The following is a 24717-nucleotide window of genomic DNA, read 5'->3' on the forward strand; positions in this document are numbered from 1 at the left end:
ATATATGGTATGTTTAACTTATGATCAAGTTCCGGACTATAAGTTATCTTACGAAACGGCAGACTTTTGCAAGTTGACGCAAATAGTCCCTATAAGCGAATAAACTTGATTTCGGCATACCAAACCATCCAAAACTTATTTCTAAGTTATGTAAAGGTTATTTAAGGTATGTTAAGCCTATGTCACTATTCCGGAGTGTTTGTTGCATTAAACTGGTTATATTTACGCATCAGATCGTGTATAACCTTCCAGAAAACGACTTAAAGCCCGAAATCGAACAAGAATTGATATGTGCAAATGATACACATATTTTCACAATTCCCAAGTATGAAATACAAAATTTCATTGGTTTGGCATTTGTTTGACGGTCACAGTGACACAGGTGTCACACGATGTAGTAAGGACAGGGTAAATGGGACAAATTAAAAGTACCCAAATGAATCAAATAAGCAAAATACTTGAGAATAATGTAAATGAAAGCCGGGTGACGGAATTGTATTACGTTAGAATAATGAGCCCAAGAGAAGGGACGAAAGAGCCATGGTTGACAAAATGGGCAAGTAAAACCAAAGTATAGATGATCCGTCGGATCATAAAAGCGAAGGTATTGCCCACACGAAAAAGATAATCAAAGTTGTTAACTTTGGTCATAGTAAAGAAAGGATGACGATGATAATCGTAACTCATAATCTTTAAGGCCGTCAAGGATGGTCACATAAAGAATAAAAGACATGGTCGAATAAAAGCGATGGATTTCGCTAAAACGACCAAATAAATCGAAGCGAAGTCTTAATGCATACCGGAAGGGTTGCAATAATAACGACTTTGGTAAAACACCCGGTTGATGGGTAAGGATTTAAACACATGCGTAGACCGAGAAACGGGAACTCGGATGGAAAGTCAAAAGACTCTGGTTTCGAGTCATGACTAAAAGATGATAAGATACTGTAAATAGAAATTTTGATAAATTACGTTCAACTATTTTAAAGTTGAACGGGTCGAATAAAGAATGAAGTTTGACATTCATAAGTGATGAAATTTCACACGAACAAGTCAAACGAATTAAATAAAGAATAACGCTTGCTAACGTAAGTAAGCGCGAACCGAATAAATAAAAGCGCGAAATATTAATAAACCTATGCAAGGGGCTTTGGGCGCTAAAAACCTTAAGGTAAAAGAACCCGGGTAGTGGGTAGCAAAGAAATATAGGTGAGAACCAGATAATGGTAAGCGTAGAATAAACCGACGTATGAATAATGTAAGAAGTCATAAAGTCGGAAAATTTGCCCGAAAGAAAACAAATGTAGCCTTAGACTACGGTCAAGGTCAAAGGAAATACAAAAACGAAAATAAATGATTTTGAACATAAAAAGGGTGCCTTAACGCCATATACATATATAAATGTATATACCTTTGAATAAAGACACGAATAAAAGATAATCTACGGGATTATCATAACCTACGAGATTATAAATGATGTTAAGGTCTACGGGACCAAAAAGACCTTCGGGTCACAAATAGAAAGAAACTAATTGTTGGGGTCTCACCTTAATAAGGTAAAAAGGTGAAAATCTAAAGAAATAGCCTACGAGGCTAAGTGAAAGAACCTACGGGTCAATAGTATAAAACAAGGAAACTGGTTGTAACTTCCCGCGTAAAATAATAACGGGAGATAAAGTTAGTATAAAAGCGATGGGTTTCGCTAAGTTAATTAAATGGGGTAAAAGCGAAGAGATTGTGAAAAGTCTGGTTGACAAAAGTGAAGAATTTCACTAAAACATTTAAACGAGCAAAAAAATGACAAAAGAATTCACAATTATTTAAATTGTGTTACGTCATAAAATTGGGTGAAGTCATTACCGAAATGACAACGGAAGGGGATAAATCCTTGGACGTAAATTCCTTGGAATTGACATGAGTTAAAGAGAAAACGTGAAACTAAAATACAGTTTTAGTGAGAAATAACGTTTTAACAAATATGAATATTATGAGACGAACTCGGAAATGGTTAATATTAAAGGATATAGGTTTCAACATCGAAGGGTGTAAAACGATACGTTTGAAAGAAGGATTTTCGACAATGAAAAGTCGACATAAACTTAAACAAAATGTGATGTGATCACGGTCACAAAAAGTGACATAGAATACAATCAAGTCGTAACGTGAGTTACGAGATATGAAAATCAGAAAACACGTAAAAGGCCGGGTTGGCAATAAGATATACCCGAAAGACGAGGAATAAGGTGACGACGACTAATCAGTCTAGCCGGTAAAACCTTTTTAAAGTCGGAATAGTGTTACGACCTATAAAAAGTGCCTGTTGAAATAAGATTAGCTTGAAGCAAACATGTTGAAAATAAATACAACCGAGTGATCAGATGACAACTCGGTCAAATAAGTGACTAAAATAAGAAATACAAGCTGAAAGTAACGGCCTACGAGGCCTTACACGTGAAAGGCGCATACGTCATACGCCTTAAAACCAAAAGCACACTACCCTACTTTTCTAGTAAGGTTGTTTATTACGAGCAATGCTCAAGTAGTTGCCGAAACTAAGTCCGTAGAGTTAAACCTAAAGAACTACATAAGAAAGGTTTCGGGGACGAAACCTCTTTAAGGGGGTAGACTTGTAACACCCCGAAAACGGGTTTGGTAATCAAACCCCGTTAACACTAAAAGACGGGTAAAGTACCGTTAGTGGTAAAAGTAACCCGGTAAATATTAGGATTTAAATAAATAATCCTAATATTAAATACAACATGAATAAAAGATTTTAAAGAAATAAGTTTATAAGAGGCCCGAATTAACGGGACTTAAAATAAACTAAGTCATAACTTTCCCGAATTCACCAAGTAGCTAGGATTATTAACCTAGTTAAAAAGGTGTCTTAAAACAATGAAGAAAACATGGGTAATAACCCTTTTTTATAAAGTTACAAACTAGAGGGGCTAAAAATGGAAGATTCAAAACTTAATTATTAAAAAAAAAACAAAACACTACACACAGTGTGTGTGTGTGTGCCTGCGTGAGAATGATCAGGAGACAAGCTCCATGGGAGCTAACCCTAAACTCAACAAAACCTTCAAATAGGAGGATCAATCGAAGGCCAAATTCGGATTTGAATACATAGAAATGATCACCAAGTCAAGGGGACCGTAAGGTATGTTAAATTTTTAACATTCACGAAGTTGTGAAAATTAGTTGATTTTGCATGATGCGATCTATGCATGAATCGTGAAGAATATGGCCGAATTAATGAAGTGTGATTGCTTAGGGACAAACCCTAAGTAGAAATTTGAAGTAAAATTGCTATGATTTGAATAATTAGACGATTCACCACACTTAGACAAGTGGGTTTTGATTAAATAATGAAGATGATGATATGTTTGTGTCAGAAATCATCATAGTTGATGGTTGATGCGAGATACTTAAACAATTTGCAAGTTTGAGTATTTAACCATACATGATTTGAAATGGGTTTTTGTTGACATGGTGATGTTAGTATTAAAATTGCGATTAGAATCATCATATTAGTTAGTAAAGACAAGCTACTTGAACCATTTAGGTGTTTGAGTACATGAATCATAATTACCATGAATTGGGTTTGGTATAAAAAGATGGAAATAATGATAAACTCGTTTTTAAAATGATGTTGATATCATCATTGTGTTAAGAAAGATTAATGTAGTGTTAATTCGATGAATAATGGTTATAAAACTTGGTTAATAAAGGGGATAAACGGTAGACTAAGAAGGATGCTACCGGGTAATTGACCAAGTAATTAAACGAGTAGTCAAGCTACATCGTGTAATTACTAATGTTACTAGACCGTTGACTTTTAAAAGGTCAAACCGGCCTATAATACGATGAATGATAATTTTGGATATAAAATGTGTAAGGTGGAAAAATCATATTAAGTTGTGATAAAACTAACCACCTTGTGAAATGATGAATAATAGTTGGCGCTTAAACAAGCTAGGTTAAGCTTGGGGTGAAAGCGGGTCAAACGAGTCAAGCATAAAGGAAAAGCGTATTCGGGATGCGAGGTAAGTGAAATTTACACACTTATGTAGAATACTTGTTTATTCTATACGTTATAAATGCGATAATGATAATATCGAAAATATGTATTTTCGTTAAGATTACCTAGTAGTGTAATCTAATAATGTGGAAAAGGGTAAAATGGAAATTGATCAGGTGTCGACTAATGTAAATCGAGGTTAAAAGGATACCCATGGCGTAAGCCGAAATTGGTTGAATTTGCAAGAAAAGAGTTTAAGAGAAAAAGGATTTGGTAATAAAATCCGGGATGGGATGGATGTATGAATTGGAAATCAAAAACCATGTTTTTGATTAAATAGGTAACGTTGGGCATATAGGCCAAACGGGTCGAATGGTGGTAATAACACCATTTGACAATATCGACTAATGTGGTTGTCCAGTCTTATGTTAACAGGAGCGATTAGCAAATCGGATAATTGTGTCGCCATAGATTGTGTGATAATTAAAGCGACATATAATTCGGGTCTATTTGTTGACCCGGGCCAGGTACGCTTATAATAATTTATAGTTAAAAGTGCAAGTAAGGTCGAATATTTAGTGAAGTCTTTCATCGTAAAAATGAAGGATTAAAAATGACCATAAAGCCGTTGATGGGTAAACCGGTAAACAACACTTAGAGGTTGTTTAGAAACTTATATTATGATTTTATAATTCTTAGATGCGTATAAAATTTGAAGGCATAAACTTTCCAGGGTTGAATGCCTTAAATGCGTCTTGCCGTAAAATGATATATTCAAGGGATGAAAATTCAGAATTAGTAGTCTAATACATTAACTCCACCACCGTCAGAGTTGTGGTGGAAGACCATTCAATATTAATGGGTGAAATTATGAGGCATACGAGAAATGGGCGTGATTTATGTTTAAAAAGGACATAAATACCCGAATGGGTCAAAATAAGATTTTAAACAAAAGCGGGTCAATAATGCGTAGAAACCCGTGTTCGGAACCTAATATGATAGACAATATTGGAATTAAAGGGTTCATGACGAATGGGGTCAAACAAACATGTTTGTTTGATAAATACATAGACGGGTCAAAATTTGGTAAAAATATAATAAGCCGAAGGTTTAAAAGTCTCGAATTTATTTAATCCGGATGACAGATTTTATCTCCATGTGATGGGGAATTAAATTACGGACGTGTAGGAAAAAGAATTGTGTAAAACGGACGAATAACGAAAGAGTTATGCTCGTTTCCGTAAACTTAAGGTTGGCTGGGAGTATGCAGCTGCAGATCAAAGCATTCTGTCAAATTGGAGGCGTGGCGTCGCGCCACGGCCAAAGGGGTTTGCCGTGGCGCGCGGCGACGGCGTAAAAACTTGAAAATTTTGTTTATTTTGATTATTTGACCCATTTACCTTGTTGTGCTTGTTATTTAATTATCAAAGCTAACTTTTAAGTTGGTTTTGATCATAGGTGAATGACAAGAAGTCCCGGATGAAGATCAAGCGTCGAACAAGAACCGAACACGCGTTAAATAAAGCTTCCGCGTTAAATCTTGTTTTGTTTTGTTATAAGTGATTTATGTAAACACTTACAACTAAGTTTTTGTAAAGTCGCATTTTTTGTATTAAAATGCGTAATTTAAAGTTGAAATCGTGTAAATTTACAATGTGGTCTTACAAAAACCAACCTTATTAGAGATGGGCTAATGATATATGTAATACATGGGTACCAATTGGGTGGTGGTCCATTAGTAAAGGCAAAGCCTTTAAAAACACCTAAGTTTGGAAGGGCAAGGTCTTGGGTTTAAGTCTCACATACGACAGGGGATTAAGAAATTCGTCGTTCAATAAAAATATGTAATTCATGGGCATACCATGATCCATGTCAGGGGCTCAGCTTTGTAGGGGTCGGGGGACACCTCGAACTTTTCGCTCAGTAGTGCCCGGTATGTAGTTTTCGTATAGAATATTTTAGGTATATACGTTTTCGACCCCTCAGTCGAAAATCTCAAGCTTCGCCACTGATCTAGGTCCGTCCAATGGTTAAATTAACATCTAGAGGAGACAAATAATGTTGTTATGTGTCCCATAAGGACCATTGAAGAATAAAGTAGATTAATGCTACTTAGAATTAGAATTACTCGTACCCAAAGATCCATTGATGAATGAATATACACTTAGGCCACTCTTTGGATCACGCCTTGGTAAGGTGGCAAAATTGTCGGTGTGATCTGACGTTGTACACTGCCCCAAGACCCAAGGGGAGCTATCAAAGGTGAAAGGCCGTGGGGCGTTGCAAGCCACATGGCTTGAAGATGGGGAATGTTGATGGGCCCCTTCTTTTCAACCAATCAACACAATTCGTTTTTTAAGAAATTATTAAAACTAAATATAATTTTAACGAAGGACTTGTAGCGAAAACTTGTTAAACCATTACACATTAAAGGTGGTTATAAATGAGTAAGAGCTGATGGCTATGTGACATTGATGTGATAGTGAAATTCTAAACTGGTAACACATAGCTTTATCTATGCTATATATATGACCAAACGTACTAGTCACGTGGTTGGCCAGACCACGCACCACCACGAGGGAAACACCACCCCACCTCACGTTAATTGGCATTTTTGGCCGGATCTTGTAGTTTAGACCACGATGAAGTTGATGATTTCCAAAATGTGACTGGTCATTTTGTTTTCAATTCCAAACACATATATTACCCACTAATTTCACATGTCTCACCACTACACCATTTCAGTATGTGAAATGGTTAAGATGACGTGGACGACACGTGTCGAAAAAGTAATTTCACATGCTCTTCCACTACACATAGTCGAAATGCATAACACAAGGACATTTTAAGATACCTAATAGTTAACAACTTTTTTTTTTGCTTTAATGTGTAAAATATAACCTAAACGAGGGTAAATTAATCTTTCAAATACTGATTACACTCTAATCCCCTCATCTTAATTACAAATTAATTACCTCATCTTTAACAAAACTATAGATAACTAGTTAGTGGTTGCAATTTATCCCCTTATAAAAACTAAATACCCTCACGATTTTTAATCGATCGTAACTTTTTTATACGTTAATATATTTTTTTTTTGAAAAAATTACACTATAAAAACGAGTATTTTATTTTCCTTAGTTTGAGTATAGTATTGCTGTAGTTTTTTAAATTAGAATAATTGATATGTTACGTGATTAACAGTGTCTAAGGGTGAATAATAACTGAATCATTAACCAAATCCGGACTGAAAATAGACGAAACGCACCGAAATCAACCAAAAGCTCAGTTAACTGAAAACCGATTAACCGAACCCGAATTAACCAAAACCGGATATCGATTTTTGTACTCTCGTTTAACCAAAATTAACCGAACCGAAGGATTCATATTTTCATATATTTCATATTTTATACCTTCTTCTATGCATTTATACTTGCATTTCATGTATTTACACATTCAGTTCATGTATTTCATATTTCTAGCTTTTATGTATTTATTATTCCATTTCGAAGCAAAAGTTTTGGCCTAAGTTTGGTTTTAGCTATTAACTGAAATTAAACGAATCAAACCAAAAACCACCAATCTGACTAAATAAACCGAACTGAAAAACCGAAAACCGGTAGGTTAATAAAATAGACTAATCGATGACTTTGGTTTCAGTTGAGAATAATAACCGAACTAACCAAACAATGCACAACTAGACCTGACAGTGTCTATGTTTCCCATCACATCGTTCGGACACCCTTCTACTAATATAATACTAAGTAGGGCTAACGTTGTATGTAACACCCACCCCGTAACCCGGGTGATTGTGCACAATTGATACACTTACAGCGGAAACAAAGTAAACTTTCATTAAAACTTATAATAGTCTGAGTACAACACTTTATTTATTTACAAACTTTTGGCAACTAAGAACTCCTTGATATTCTAAAACTCCACAACTATCAAGTAGTTCCTATAGCTTTCCTCACGACTCACCTGAGATAAGTATACTCAAAACGACGTCAGATATATACTGGTGAGCTCATACTATACAATTTTTATAAAGACGGACCACAGTTTACATTATATGCATACACAATATGGGCATGTGACCACATTATAGTCAGGTTGGGCCTCATTGAACCTTATAGGTCACATTTGACTTGTCACAAACCACCGTACAAGAGACATACTGGTCCTCCAGCTGTGTCCCCCTACGACCGTCACATAGGTATGAGTGTGTGTCGCTGGACCTTATAAGCACGAAGTGCCTGTGGGTACAACACCTTATTACCCTTCCCAGAGTGACACACCTCATTAAGCATAATAGGATCCCATATACCCCTACCGACACATGCATACTGCAACATTCTCATTATTACCAGTTTTGGACGAGTATACTATCACAGTTTAAAAAGACAAGTATGATGACTCACCTGATTAGCAATTGCTTAACAGCCGCTAGTAATACTGGGTTATGTCTCAAGGTCCTGACACAATTACATAATCCTAGGTTAGGTAATGGTACACCTAACTAGTCATTATCATGGTTGGATATTGGTTAACCCTACCTTGTTTAAGCATGGGTGATCAGTCCATGCCTAACTAAGGCTAGGCTACCCAATACCCGCCCCTGACAATAACCCTAGTACCTAAAAATAATACTAACACTACTACTACTAATATATTATTACTAATAATAAAACTAATATTAACTACTAAAAATAAATAATAAATAACTAAACATAAACTTAAACGAGAGTATACCTCAAAACTATCTACGGCACGTTGATGTAGAATTTCCCTACTCCTGCTCCTACTCGCGCTCCAAAAACGACTATTAACAACACCCAACGGGGTATCGTATACTCATGATTCTCTATACTAGAGCATTCCCGTTAAAGAAACTGATACCTAAACAAACTATTGAGACTCTTATTTAAAGCAAGCAAGCAGGCACCTCAAATCTTTTTGGATTCAATGTGCCTACCTACCTGCTTGACCTGCTAGCTTGCTTGCTTATATATATTAATTCAGCTGCTTAACTCGTTTTTTTTGTATAACTTTTAAAATATGACGTTTTATAAAATGACGAATATGTCATTAGAACGAGCATATTTTTATCTACGTTTTAACCTAAGTTTCATTAAAAACGGAGTAAGGTAAATAAAATAATATATTTAATTATTAATATTAACGGTCTCCTATATTAGCCAAGGTTTGTCAAGATATTTCACCTTTCATACAATCATCTTACTCGTTTAACAATATATGAAATATAAATTACATATTTCACACGTTTATAATCAGCACATTAAGATTCAGAGTATTACATTGTAATCTTAAGCCTTCGATTTGAGTGGATGTCTTAAACATTTTCTTTTGAGATTCATCGATGCAGTAGGATGAGTATGAGGGTCAAAGCCTCTTTGATTAAATTAAACAAATAAAATCTTAATAAAATATATTATCATCTGCTCATGTCATTTGTTAACTTAGAATTATAAACTAAAATAGTTATGGTATTTAATAATTGCATTTTCATTTTAATTTTAGTAAACTAAATACTATCAGATTAGTTCATGCTTATAAGATTCAAAAATATTTTATTGTGTTATTATATTAATTCTTAAGTTTTTTAATACTTCAAATTATATGAGAAAAATTCTATCAAATTCTAAATTTTGCAAGTAGATTTTGTTATAGTAATATCACAAACAGTTTGACTAAAAGTTGGTATGAAAACTGGATTTAGCTGAATATTGTGTGTGCTGGCCCTTTTTTAGAAAATTAATTCATAAAAACAAGAGACAAGACCATAGTAATGACATTAGATTGGATGCTATAATGTTATAAAAGTTTGCTGACTCGTTACTTTCATTTTGTAGATAAAGATACAGATCTGTATAACTCAAATTATTTTGTGTACTATAAACATTACTATATGTTATCATATGCTATTATTATATTATGTAACTTGTGAATTAATTCACATGATATAAAAAATCAAGAAAATATATTTGTAACAAATAACTTTGATAAAAATAAATGTTTAATATAAATATAGCTTCACGAAACAAAAATCAACTTTTACACACGTCTTTTTTTAACGGCTTTTACACACGTCTTTTAATACATATTGACCTCGTAATCCATATTTCGAAATTCTAGAAGACAAATAAAGGAAAGTAAGAAAAAAAAAACTAAAAAGGATTTAATAAGTTGACTAAAGAAACACGACCTTCATAATCCGTATATATCTTCACAGTAAATGAATAACAAGGTTGAAATAAGGGGGGACGGGGCAGATCCGGGTAACCCCGTCCCGGGATTAGTGCCAGAAAACCATTTTCACCTATGCGGGTTAGGTGAGTGGAGGTGGCTTGTCACAAGAGAAATCCATAAGACCTAGAAGGTATGGGGGCCGGCCTCAGCTCCATCCCTCCACAGCCGCCCTGGCTCCCCCACCCCCCGCTCTGTCACCGCCCTAGGGGCGTCTTCTTCGTCCGCTGCTCGCCGCCCAAGTCAGGCCTCACTCCCTCACACACACCTATACATACATACATACATACATACATACATACATATATACATATAAAGGAGCTCATCCCCCACCCCTTAGGTTCATCCCCTTTAGGCCAATCCTCACACCCGCTTACGTGGCGGTCTACGTAGCTGTCCATCCCCTTGAGGATGACCCAAACCATAAGAAATGTTGTTGATTGAGGCATGTGTTGACCATTGGGATTTGTGGGTAGGGTTTGATTGGTTAAGGAATTTGACTTTATTAAGAGGGTGTTTGGGATTACGTTTTAAAATGATTATTTAATTATTGCGTTTGTAAAACATAAATAATCTAAAAAAATGTTTGGATGGAAAAGTGATTATCTGCCTCCAAAACGCAGTTTTGGAGAAGCATGCACCTACATGCTTTTTTCAAAACGCAGTTTTGAAAATGCAAAATCTATTTTGAAAACGCATAATCTATTTTGAAAACGCAACACCAAGGATGAGTCTCACCCATACCAAGTAGCCTAAGGCGCCGCCGGTGCTTTATAGCTAATGAGTAGTTTTTAGATTTTTAACATGATGAAATTTAATTTGTCGGGACAAGTGTACTACAAACGCAATAATTAAATAATAGACCCTCTTAATAAAGTCAAATTCCCCGTGTGTGCTTCAGGCTCAGCCTCAGGCTCAGGCTCAGCCTCAGGATCCAGCTCAGGAGGAGCAGGTCGAGGAGATTCCGTTACCACCAGTTCAGCCAGTTCCTGAGCCGCCACAGTACCCGCAGCACGTTTACGCTGACCTGCCTCCGGCAGCGCGTGAGGTGGCTCTGAACTTCGACCGGCGCCTCAGACGTCAGGGCGCACGCATTGACTGGATCGTCGAGACGCTAGTTGATCTACGAGAGCTCACTGGGTTGCCTCCACTTCCCCTCCCACCGTCCCCACCGCACGAGGATTAGTACCTTACTTTGTTTGTTTAGTGTTTTGTTATGTATTATGTACTCAGTTGTACCTTTTTGTTTTGTATTGTATGTACAAACTGATATACATATATATATATATATATATATTGCAGTTAATCTTCTATTTACATCACGTTGGTTTTGGATTGTTTACGTTTAATTCTTATGGCTTTCTGTACATTTTATTTAACGTGTTCGTTTTATTTAACAAAATAAACAACGTTAAGAACTTATATTATACACATTCTATAAAAATAATGACGTAATGACATAATTATAAAACAACTATGAATTATATGTAATAAAACAAAAATAAAAATTTTTCCTCCAAAAATCTCTACCAAACTAATTCAACCAAAACTCCCTACCAAACTAACCCACATCAACCCATATCCCATCTGTTTAAAAAAAAACATCCAAAGCGCCGCGCTATGGCCAAAGCGGGGCGCTTTGGTCTTGGTCAACAGACAAGGACGAAGTCAGTCCTTGTCTGTTGACTAAGACCAAAGCGTAATAAAGTCAAATTCCTTAACCAATCAAACCTGTCAAACGGGGAAAAAATAGACGATGTAAAAACGTTCAACCACACACGCACGTTGCGTCGTGTTAACTCGCAAAATTTAGAACGAAACGTAAAAACGTTAAACCAAAGACGTACGTTGCGATGTGTTAAGTCACAAAATTTAGAACCAAGCATAAAACGAAAAATTTGCGGAAAATGAAAACTATAAAGGAACAAAGTTGAAAGTAAAAAAAGTTATGAGGATAGATTGCAAAAGATAAAAAATTTTGGGTTAAAAGTAAAAAAAACAAATAGTTTTGAGTTAAAAGTAATTTATGAAATACTTCTGGGTTAAAAATTTAAAAAATCATTTTTTTTGGAAAACCCCCAATGCCAACGTTACGACAACCATATGAATAACCATTTTTTATTTGAAAACCCCCCAAAGCACACCCCGCGTTGCGACGGGGCGTAAAACGGTGTCAAATAATACTAATGTCACACAACCGTCATCGACCACCAACACTGACTCGACCTAGGATATGCGTGTTGCGACGAACCTGTCAAACATGGAAAAATAGAGGTAAAAACGTTGAACCATACATACATGTTGCGTCGTATTAACTCGAAAAATTTTAAACTATGCATAAAACGAAAATTTACAAAAGATGAAAAGTCTAAGTGACAAAAGTTGTGAAGTTAAATTGCAAATAATGAAAAGTTTTGGGTTAAAGTTAAAAAAAATTATGTAGGGTTAAAATTGTAAAAAGTAAAAACCTTTATGTTAAAAATAAAAAATTAACTTTTATTTGAAAAACACCCAAAGCACAATGTACAAGTGATATTGAACAAAAAAGTTGCAAACTTATATATGGAATAATATGGTTGACGAAAAATGATAAATATTAACTTTATTTTTATAATAATTTATAGTTTTTGTTTTTCTTTTATTTAATATGTTATAATAGTTTATTATTATATTAACTTTAATAACATGTTTTTATTTTTTCCCTTTTTTAAAACCATATATTTCCTATACATTTTTTTAATAATTCTTTTTTTCTTTTTTGGATATATATTAATTTATCGATTAATTTGATACTTATTTAATGATTTACGTTTATAATTTTTTTCTAAAAACTTAAGTACCTAGTTGTACTTGATTCTTCCCCGACATTTTGTTAAAAACGAAGTTGTACTCTAAATAAAGTATTTATTTGGTATTGGTTGACGAAGGACGATGAATAGTAACTTTATTTTTATAAAAATATATAGTTTTTTGTTTTTCTTTTATTTAATATATTATTATTATTATATTTACTTTTAATAAAATACTTTTAATTTTTTCCCTTTTTTTAAAACCATATATTTCCTATACCATTTTTTTAATAATTCTTTTTTTTTTCTTTTTTTAGAACATCTATTAATTTATCGATAAATTTGACATTTCTTTAATAATTTACGTTTATAACCTTTTTCTAAAAACTTAAGTACGTAGTTGTGCTTGATTTTTACCCTGACATTCTGTGAAAAGTTTTGTTAAAAACGAAGTTGTACTCTAAATAAAATATTTATTTGGTATAATAAAAAGATACGATTATAAACTAAACTGTTCTGATGGTTTGACTTTCTAAACAACATGCTTTATTTTCAAATTACGTTTGTTTTACATTATCATTTGTTCGGTTTCGCCGCAACGTACGACAAAATAAAACTAGTATAACATTATAATGCATGTAAAATAGAAAACATAATATAAAATCTAGCTCCCTTAGCATTAGAAAAATCGAAGTTGATACCAATAATTTTCTTATGATGATATAATACAAGTTGATACCAATAATTTTCTTATGATGATATAATACCAATAATCTAGCCCCCTTAGCATTAGAACAAATTGTTGGGCTATTAAAAAGACGCAGACGCGCAAAATGGAGGTAGTAGAGATGAGGATGTTGCGGTGGATGTGTAGACACACAAAGTTAGATTGTATGAGAAATGAGGTTTTAAGGGAAAGGCTAGGGGTGACTAGTATATCGAATAAGATTAAGGAGAGGAGATTAACATGGTTTGGGCATGTAAAAAGGAGGCAGGCGACGACACCAGTTAGAGTAGTGGAAGCCCTTTGTGTGGAAGGTAGTAGGAGTAGAGGAAGACCTAAATTAACTTGGGATGAGTGGATTAGACAAGATTTGCTAGAGTTGTACCTTTCTAAGGACATGGTCCAAGATAGGAGTTCGTGGAGATGTAAAATTAAGGTTAAGAATTTTTAGGATATGGTAATGAAGTGGGTTTGTGTATGTATGTTTTCTTTTGAGCTTCTTGGGTTAGGGGTTAATATTTCCTACTTTTAATGTGGACTTTGCATTGTGATTATTATCATGTGTGTATGTATATGTTGCTCTAGGGTGTTATATATGTTTTATTATGTTATGGTGCGTATTTTATGAACGGTAGATTTATATTGCTAAATGTTTAGTTCAGATTGTTTGCATGAAGTTTGTTTTTGAGCCGGGGTCTTTTTTGAAAGCAGCCTTTCTTTCCATATGGATAGAGGTAAGACTTGTCTATATCTCACCTTCTCCAGACCCCAATAAGCTATTGGTGGGATTTACTGGGTTTGGTTGTTGTTGTTATATCATTCAATGGTGTTTGGTCTAACGATGCCTAAAAGTTGGATAACACTTTGCATTTTCAAAAGACATGGGATCCAAATCCTATGAAGATAAAAAAAAATGTAATTTTGTTGTTAAAAATATATATAATAATACAATAAAACTATTTCTTTAAACATGATACAAGCAATTAAAATATATTGATTATTATATCTTTACAAATACAATAAAAACCTTGACAGATGTTAACAGATAATTTTCAAATATACTTAGATATAACAAATTCCTTGTTTTAAGGAAAGATAGTACCAAAAAGATACACTTACTTGTCCATTTGAAAAATTCAATCCACTTAGTTTAGCCAAAAAAAAAAAAAAGTTGAAAAATTCAAAGATAAAGAAAATCAAATCAAAGAAATCAAGGAAAATGATAATAAATAAAAAGTAAAAAAGAAAGAAAAATACCTACTCTACTACTACTACTACCAAATGATGAATTTGCAGGTTGAAAAAGCACGACACATGACATATATACGAGGAGAATGATGATGACTCTGTATCTGTATCAGAGAGAGAGAGAGAAACCCACCTAAACAAAACTAATCTCCTTCCTTAATTAATTTCATCTCTCTTTATAAACACAAACCACCACCCCTGCATCACAAAACACTTTCATCAATGGCTGCTCGATGTTTTTACTTTTCTTTTTGCGGGTGGTCTAACCCCAAATCCAACGACACCCACCCCTCTGATCTCGGTATGCAAACATCCATTCTGATGGCCTTTTATAAACTGTGTCTTTATCATGCCTATAATGTGTTCGACGATATGTTTCAGAGAACGGTGGTGCGGAAAGTGACAAGCTAAAGCTGCCAGCTTTTAAAGAGTACAAGCTGGATCAACTTAGAGCTGCAACTGGTGGGTTTTCTGTGGAAAATATTGTGTCTGAGCACGGTGAAAAGGCGCCAAATGTTGTGTATAGAGGAAAGCTTGAGGATGATGATCGCTTGATTGCGGTTAAGCGGTTTAACCGGTCTGCTTGGCCTGATACTCGCCAGTTTTTGGTATGTTTATGTTTCAACCAATTGATACTTGTTTGTTTACTACAAAAGGCCAAATCAGTGGTGTGGTGTGGTGGGCACATGGTGGCTAGTGGTACCAACTTCAGATCTGGTAGTACTAGCTAGCATCTTCTTGTTGGCCCATTTTTTGGTTATTGTTAATTTCTGCTGCATATATGTTATTAAAGGAGGGATTAGTTAACTAATGATGGAGTTAATTAACTTAATTATGGGTTTATAGGATGAAGCAAAGGCTGTTGGACAGCTTAGGAGTCCTAGATTAGCCAATTTGTTGGGATGTTGCTATGAAGGAAATGAAAGATTGCTGGTGGCTGAGTTCATGCCTCATGAAACTTTATCCAAACATCTGTTTCATTGTGAGTTGCTTGTTAATTTTTCATTGCAAAGGTTTGTGATTTGTAATAATTCTTTTGTAATGTGTAACATAATTTAGGGGAAAGTCAGCCGTTAAAATGGGCAATGCGCTTACGGGTTGCTCTGTATTTGGCGCAAGCCTTGGATTACTGCAGCAGTAAAGGGCGTGCTCTGTATCACGACCTTAATGCGTACAGAGTTTTGTTTGATCAGGTAACTATGCACTGTAGGTGGCAAGATTGACGGGTCGAACTAGTTTGGTAGTGGGTCAAGCCGGGTTCGGGTTGGATGGGTTGGGGGTCGAGTGGAGAGTTTCTTTGTCCACTTTTTAATTTAGAAGGTTGTGCTTACAGAAACAGTTCTATTTCGGCGGCTTTAAACGCATTTGACTTGTTCGCCTTTTACTAAACGTTTTTATTTGACCCGTTTGAGACTAAATACATCCTAATTTGACCCATGGGTCGTAATTCTACCTCTGGCTCTATTACAGTTTTATGCTCTATTGTTTGTGTCTTGTGTTCTTATAATTGTATATGATAGGAATGCAATCCGAGGCTCTCTTGTTTTGGCCTAATGAAGAATAGTCGAGATGGAAAAAGCTATAGCACCAACTTAGCTTTCACCCCTCCAGAATATATGAGAACAGGTATAACACATAGTAAAAATTCTGATGAAGGTAAAGTTTATTAATGTAAGTTTTCTTGTTTGGCAGGTAGAGTGATAGCAGAAAGTGTAATTTACAGCTTTGGTACTATATTACTCGATCTTCTGAGTGGAAAACATATTCCCCCGAGCCATGTAAGTACACTTGAGTTTTAATTTGTGTATTCAAAATGCATATCTAAACACCGGCTAAAGCTTTGAATAGCTAAGTTATGAATCTTTAAACATATTATGTTTGCAGGCCCTTGATTTAATAAAAGGGAAGAATTTTCAAATGCTGACGGATTCATGTTTAGAGGGTCATTTCTCAAATGACGATGGAACGGAATTAGTAAGAATTGCATCACGGTGTTTGCAGTATGAACCTCGAGAGAGACCCAATGCCAAATCAGTTGTGGCTTCTCTTACTCCTCTGCAGAAACAAACAGATGTAAATGCACCTATTATTCATAAGTATACCATAAATAAATAAATATACTTTAAGTTACCATATTACTAATTTAACTTGGTTATAATTTAACAGGTTTCATCCCTTGTATTACTGGGAATTGGAAAGGAATCATCACCTGCAACACAAATATCTAACCTGTCACCGCTTGGAGATGCTTGCTCAAGAATGGATTTAACTGCCATACACGAGATACTGGAAAAGATTGGATATAGTGGTGATGAAGGGGTCACGGATGAGGTATTACTTCAAACAGACATAAACTAGTATACGTAACAAAACTAATAATACATGTTTTATTCATCTATTTTTTGTAGCTTTCGTTCCAAATGTGGACTAGTCAGCTACATGATACATTAAACGGTAAAAAGCATGGGGACAATGCTTTTCGGGCCAAAGATTTCACTACTGCTATAGAATGTTACACAAATGTAAGTAATGTAATCTGACCCATTTATTTATGAATGAGTTGGTTCAAGTTATAGTTTATTTGTAACGGGTTGCAAGCCGGGCTAAGTGTCAGAAAGCCTCTTACATCATTTATCATGAATTTTGTTTTGTAGTTCATAGAGAGTGGGACGATGGTGTCACCAACCATGTATGTAAGGCGTTGTTTGAGTTATTTGATGATAAACAAGGCACAAGAAGCGTTAGGAGATGCAATGCAAGCGCAGGTGATAAATCCGGAATGGTCAACTGCACTTTATCTTCAGGCAGCTGCTTTGTTTAGCCTAGGAATGGACAAAGATGGGCATGAAATGCTTAAAGACGCGGCTTCGCTGGATTTGGAAACGAAAGGAAACTGAAAGTCCTTGGGAAAAGTGGTTGTAGTTTGTTGATATGTGCATTGTTCCCATCAAAGGCATGTAATGAATCAACTGTTTGTTTTGCAACCTTTTATGTTTGTTTCCGCTAGAAGATATAGTTCATAATTTCGACTCATTTACTTCTCTAAATTGATATCTTTTCCTGCAAATTATTTAAAAAAAAATAGAACTTGGTAAAAAGTTATATAGAAAACCATGAACCAAGTATCATTTACTTCTCTAAATTGATATCTCATTTACTATGCTTGTGGTTGTGAGGGGTGGGCGGTGGCTATAGTGAGCAGTGGTGAATAGCACGGACGATCAACAGTGAGGGGCGACAACTGACGACAAGGAGCTGGTGGTTGCTGATGACAGCGGTCGTTGACAGCCGACTCCTAAATGTTTTTCTACAAGTGTAATATGTCGTCTTACCCAAGACTCTTCAAGCAAACATTATCAGCAAATCACAATCTGTAAGAAGCATCATCACAGTTGCTAGTTGTTTCTAAAAAGCTTTGTTGCATAACAGTTTTTAACAAATTTCGCACAAAATCATTCCAAGAAATAGTTGAGAGGGACCCAAAATTTGTTCCATATAGGCGGTACAACGAAACTATATGATTTATCAATCATAATTTGCCAAAATAAACTAAAATGTGGTCACTAACTTTCTAGGCCAGGCATACTCGCATAACAAATCATCAGGTATTATTGTTGAACAACGAGGTGGAAGATTCACATGGGTGGTCTGCCAGAACCAAGTAGTTGGCCTACAAGATTTGTGACCTGAAAATAATTGCGACATTATGTTATGCATGCATCCATCATTGTTATCACAAGTTAAACCTGACATAGAATGATGCAGACGTTTGTAGTTTGTACAATGGAAATATACCTGCCAATATTTTGAAACACAACGATCAATGCAACTGTTTTCACCCATGTTTAACTCGGATTCTTTGTACCTAAAACAAGTAAGCAAATTAGACTAACATGATAAAAAAGACAGCAATATAGCCGACATTATCCAGAGACGATACCTTTTCTCGACACATTTTGCAAAACATGTTTGGGTTAGCCTGCATCAAAAGTACAGACAAGTGTCAAACAAAAACATACATAAACATAAGAAAAGGGTTCTTGGCACTTAACCATTATGTGTTTACTTGATACTTGATATCAAATTTAGTGAGAACTCTAGTGATCATCCATGTGCTTTACAAAGAACACGAAACTTGTTATTCTTAGCATACAATGGTTTGATATGACTAAACCAAGTTTAGAAGTTAAAGCTTGTTTAGTTGTAATTAATTTTCTAAAGAACGCAAAGCCTACCAAATCATATAATCTTAGTAGGGCTGCAAACGAACCAAACATTTGGCGAATAGTTAAAGAACAGTTCGGCGAGAAATTAGTTTGGATTCGTTCGTTTATTAAACAAACGAACAAGAACAAGAAATTTCGTTCGTTTAGTTAAATGAACAAACATGAACACAGGTCGTGTTCGTTCGTTTATGTTCGTGAACGTTCACTAACGTGTTCGTTTGTGTTCGATAGTTCATTCGTGTCTTTAGTTTTTACATTTATTTAAATATTTCAAAATTCCGACAAATTAAATATCTAATAAGTGTCAGTGTATTATATATATTTTGTTCATGAACGATTGTTTGTGTTCGTTTGTTTCCATTTGTATTCATAAACATTAGTTTGTGCTCATTTGTGTTCGTCAGCATTCGTTTTTGTCCATTGCCTAAAATTAACAAACAAACACGAACAAGTTCATTTCCTTAACAAACGAACAAGAACATAAAATCTCGTTCGATAAGTGTTCGTGAACGGTTCGCGAACACATATATTTCTTAACAAACGAACACGAACAAGGTCTTGTTCGTGTTCGTTCAGTTCATTTGCAGCCCTAATTTTTAGATAGCAAACATTGTAATTTACGCACACCAACTTGAACATTTATCAACAAAGATGAAAAACCTTACTTGTTAAACAACTCAACCCTGTATTCCATCTCCTTCTCAGCCATTCCAAAGATCTATAGACAAAAACATTCACTTCAAACTTCAAAAACACCATCAGTCAATAATCAATTTGCGTGGCCATATAAAATTGCATTCAATTTCGAAACCTAAGCAGTTGGAAGCTCAATTTGAACATAAACATACGCAATTACCTGTTCTTTGTCTAATGCGGTCGGCATATTGTTGTTGGCAGCCATTATTGATTGCGAGTAACCTGCAACTTTTGCGATAGATCTAGGGTTTTAGGACGACCCCTTTTGGTAAGTAATACTTCTGAATTTCCACTTCAGACCACAATAGTTTTAGTCTTGACAATTTATAGCCCTTGCTACTTGCAATTTCGCAATTTTACCTTTTAACTCTATTTTTGTGCTGCACGTTTCATAAATTAAGATCGTTAAAAATGGACTAGTTAGATGTCGGGAGATGATTTGGGTTGAATTCGAGTTTGGTTTTTGATTGAGATTGAAGATTACGAGTATAGCCAACTTAACTCGTATTGTTAGACTGGAAGGTATGGTTTGGCTCATCCCCAGCCTCCACGTAGGCGTCACGTAGGCGGCTAGTATGGAATGAGCCAATTTGAAGGATGGAGGGGGATGGAGGATAAGGCCCCGCCACATATTTTTTTTATGTTTAATTCATTTTATTTGTTTAACTTTTATTTGTTTAAGTTTTATTGTTTATTTTTTATTTGTTTAACTTTATAAAAACTATTCAACATTTAAATAAAAATACGACATAAAGGAAGATAATAAAATCCATTACATAACATAAATAAAAATTACATAACCTAAAAAATAAAAAATTACGCTGCCTAAAATTTGAAAAAAAAGACTAGATTTAAAAATTTAAAACAAATACACTACTCGTCTTCGTCTTCGGCTCCATCACCGTCCACCATGTTAACGTTGTTCCAAATATGTTCTACCAAATCTTGTTGAAGGTTTGCATGCGTGAAGTCGTTTGTTAGCGAGAACGAGTTTAAATCCTGTTGTGGGGGATCAACCGGGACAGTGTTCCCATAAGATACATTCTCATCATACTCACAAATCGTCCGACCTTCGTCTTCAATAATCATGTTATGGAGCAAAATGCAAGCGTACATACAAAGACGCAACCTTTTTGGTGTGAACGCACGTGCCGGTTGTGCAACGATGGCCCATTTCGAGCATCAGGTCGTTGCGTGAAAAACGGGTCTAGCCCCGCCAAATCATTAGCAATCCGTGTGAATAAGCGGCGACTCATTCGGAACCTGCGCCTGAAAATGTCGGCGTTGTAAGGTGGTTCATCCGAAAAATAATCGTTCACCAATTTCTCGTGCGCTCCTGTCGTATAAAATATATAAGTATGCGTTAAAAAAAATAAGAACAATGAAATTTTGTAATGAAAAACCTTGGCGGTCTCTGTTAATACGTATTAGTCTGGTAATAACATTTTCAGACGAGAAGTCTTCCTCTTCTTCTTCCTCTTCGATTAGAATATGTCCTGCCCGTAGTACAGCGTTTGCGAAAAACATCTCCTCTTCGTCATCCGAAGACGAGGGCCACCAAGGATTAGAAGCCATTGTGGATGAAAAGATATTTTGTTTTTATAAAAGTAGGGAGAAAATGGTATAAAAGTGAGAGGGTTTTGGGTTGAAAGTGGGTAAATAATGGTGAAAATAGGTGATTTTATAGAAAAAGGATTTTTTTTATTAAATAATGCCGTTGATCAACGACTACTTTTCAAACAATTGGATCGGCTGACCCGACTGTGGGTCGCCGGGTGTGATGGGCCGAGCCCCAGGGGGGCGGTGTGGGGGTCCGGCGCCGGGCCTAGCCGGGCATCAGCCGGCCCCCATACCTTCCAGTCTTACGGGTTCAAGTAAGAGTTAATGTTAGCCTAGCCTAGCTAGTTGACCATGCCCAACTCGCTTTGCTTTGCTTTGCTTTGCTTTTGCTTCGCTTGCCTAATACACATACATTTGAAGTAATTATTAGTTAGGATTTATTATGTAGATATGATTAAATGTAATTTGTTTTTACAATAATATATGTTATCTTGGTGAGTTTTCTATGATATTGGAGCCTTTGTGCTTATGGTCTTATGTAGGTTGGCATATCGTGTATACCTGTACATGATAATTGTAGATCCCAAAACGTATCCGGATCACAGTGGTTGGTTGTTTTAGTCCAAAACACCTATTGATTAAGTGTTTGAACTATGAATAGTCAAGAAATATCAAGAATGAAGATGAAGGTGAAGCTAATGGATTGATGAATACAACTAGTGTTGTATTGAATCCAAACAGAAAGATATAACAATACACAACCTTGGAAATCAGATCAAAGCTCAATAAGAATGTAAACAACACTTCTATTGCACCAAGAGCCAAAAGCTTGAGAATGTTACAATGCTTGGGGTTTATATACTAGTATCCTGACTAACCAGCAAATTTATAAATTTGCTGGTATCTTAACTACACTAGGTCAGGAATATAACTTCTAGATAATTACAAAACAAGCCCCTAAACATTCAAAAGGCATACAAACTACAACTAAACTAATCCAGTACAAGTACCAACGATCTCACATGTTCTAACAATATCCCCCCTAGATCGTTGCGTGCTTGTCTTCTCATTCTTCCGTGGTGAGCACTGGATCTTCTGTTGTAACCATTGGATCTTCTGTAGTTTGTTTCTCTGGCTCGGTGGGATTTACTTCCACAACGATTGTTTCAGGTGGTGCGACACTCTCCGTTGGTGCTACCGGAGGTTCCTGATTAATGACAGCTTCACTTGATTTTGGGTCCTCCTTAGCGGCCTCATATGTGGATGAGGCCGGAGGTGTTGGTGTGGCTTGAGAGTCGGTGGTGGATGGATTTGCAGTTGAGGCAGAGCTTCCTTCCATGGTTTTCTCATGTTTCTTTTTCCTTCGACCTTCTTTCTTTTTCTGCTCTTTCTCTTTTCGCTTCTCTATTTTATCTACCATGTCGAGCATATCCCTTTTTAGTCTCCAGGCACGCTCCACTGCACGCTGAAACAGTGCTGCCTCTTCAAGATTTGCGTTTCCAGCTCCGACATTGATACGACTGGCATTCAGCATGGTGAGATCAGAGAGTCCGAATTGAAACACGTCCATAGGATCCAGTATTCGAATATCAACATTGTCGTTCGATCTTATCACAGCTTCACCGGTTTGACTATCGTAGAACCATTTCTTGAAATCCTTAAGTGCCACAGGGATTTCTTCCGGAAGCTTGACTCTGGTGACTACTTTAGCAGGGTTAATAACCCACGTCACCTTTCCCTTGCCTGTTACTGGATCAAAAGAAGTTTTGGACACTCGGCGTCTTGGGCGCTGTGGAGCATGATTAGGGAAGTTCTTGTCGCATTCGCTCGTAATTAGACGTTCAAAGTCTCTTCCGATACCTCTGTCGCCATGGTTTAACAAATTCAGACGCCCAAGTTCTCTTAAATCCCACCTTGGGAGCGAGAAGAGATCAAATCCAGTTGCGAAATATTGTATCACACCACCCCGTCTCTTTACTACAAACATGCCCCTGAGGTTGTCATACATCCAGCTTATTATTTTCTCAGTCTCCTCAGATTTAACGACCTTTATCACTTGATGCAGATCAGGGAGCTTTTCTCGTTCTTTTCTGAACCACTCGGGATGTTCAGGAGCGAAAGTCTTGCCATCTTCTTGCTCATATAAAACCTCGTCTTCTAGCCCCCATTCAACAAAGGTTGGTGGCATGATTTCTCGATCTACTGCCTCTTCGTCGCTTTCGTTTCCCTCCAATGCCTTGTCAACCGATTCCAATCTCTTTTCTTCGCTTCGGCTTCCTTTTCTTTGCGAGCCGTTTCTTCTTGAATGAAAGCTTCAAAATCGAAGATTTCATCAAATGTAAACATCGGCTCAATGTTTGCTTTTTCACATATTCCCCGCATCATCCTGTAGAGCTTCTCTAAGCTGGATTGCTGGAATCTGACAAACTTGGCTTGCTTGGCCATGTATTCCTTCAATTCCTTGTTCTTCTTTCTTTGCTCTTTGAGTTTCTCTCTTAGAATGTTCGTATCATTAACCTGATTCTTTAAAAGACATATTTCTTTCGCCACAGACGGCCCGGTGTCTTTTATGAGCCGATCATACAGATCTTGAAAAGGACGTAGCCTTTGTGGAACAACAGGTGGTTTTGAGATTCTAGTGGGTTTGACAGGGGAAACCTTTGAAGTGCCTTCGCCTGCTTGTGCTTCGTCAGGGTCAACAAGAATTTGATCAACGAAATCATTGAGATTTTGAGCTTCTTCAGTAACTACTTCGGGCATTTCGGAAGGGGATATTTCTTTACGTTTCAGACTCTTTTCTCTTTTTGCTTTCTCCTCCATTGCATGGATGGCTTTCAGATCTTGAATATGTTTCCGTTGTTCTTCAGTTTCTGCCGCTCTGAGTGCAGAACTCATCAAACGTTCAGAACCCCCTGTTGTCTTTTTCTTTTTGGGAGGTTCTTCATCTGCAGGTTGCTTGCCCTTTCGTTTTTCTTTGCTACTTCCTTCTTTGGCGGCTGCTTCGGCCTGTGCTTGTGCTGCTCTCTGTTGCTTAGCTTTGACCCCTTCTTTGTACCTCTGATATGCAGCTTTCACGACGGGTAGTCTTTCAGCTCTGTACATCCAGTCGTGCAACAAAACCCATTCGTTGGTTTTGATTTTAGTATATTGTCTACTTGTGGGCACGTGGAATTTGTAGGTATTTCC

The 24717-nt window shown here is 36.1% G+C and overlaps 2 protein-coding genes across 2 annotated transcripts; one reads left to right on the top strand and one right to left on the bottom strand.

Moving 5' to 3' along the window:
• The first annotated feature begins 15081 nt into the window (after positions 1–15081).
• LOC110873902 (serine/threonine-protein kinase BSK5) lies at positions 15082–18096 on the top strand. The gene is made up of 10 exons (XM_022122930.2): positions 15082–15350; positions 15431–15657; positions 15896–16031; positions 16109–16242; positions 16570–16675; positions 16742–16827; positions 16934–17122; positions 17216–17380; positions 17458–17571; positions 17704–18096. Exons 1-10 carry the CDS (start codon positions 15272–15274, stop codon positions 17944–17946), a joined length of 1479 nt encoding a protein of 492 aa, XP_021978622.1. The 5' UTR covers positions 15082–15271; the 3' UTR covers positions 17947–18096.
• Positions 18097–18448: 352 nt separating this feature from the next.
• LOC110873903 (mitochondrial import inner membrane translocase subunit TIM10) lies at positions 18449–20292 on the bottom strand. Its single transcript, XM_022122932.2, has 5 exons — positions 20132–20292; positions 19941–19993; positions 18990–19028; positions 18845–18914; positions 18449–18735 (listed from the first exon to the last, which is right to left on the bottom strand). Exons 1-5 carry the CDS (start codon positions 20174–20176, stop codon positions 18685–18687), a joined length of 258 nt encoding a protein of 85 aa, XP_021978624.1. The 5' UTR covers positions 20177–20292; the 3' UTR covers positions 18449–18684.
• Positions 20293–24717: the final 4425 nt, after the last annotated feature.

This window comes from Helianthus annuus, chromosome 8, assembly GCF_002127325.2.
Source record: "Helianthus annuus cultivar XRQ/B chromosome 8, HanXRQr2.0-SUNRISE, whole genome shotgun sequence".
Taxonomy (NCBI): Eukaryota; Viridiplantae; Streptophyta; class Magnoliopsida; order Asterales; family Asteraceae; genus Helianthus; species Helianthus annuus.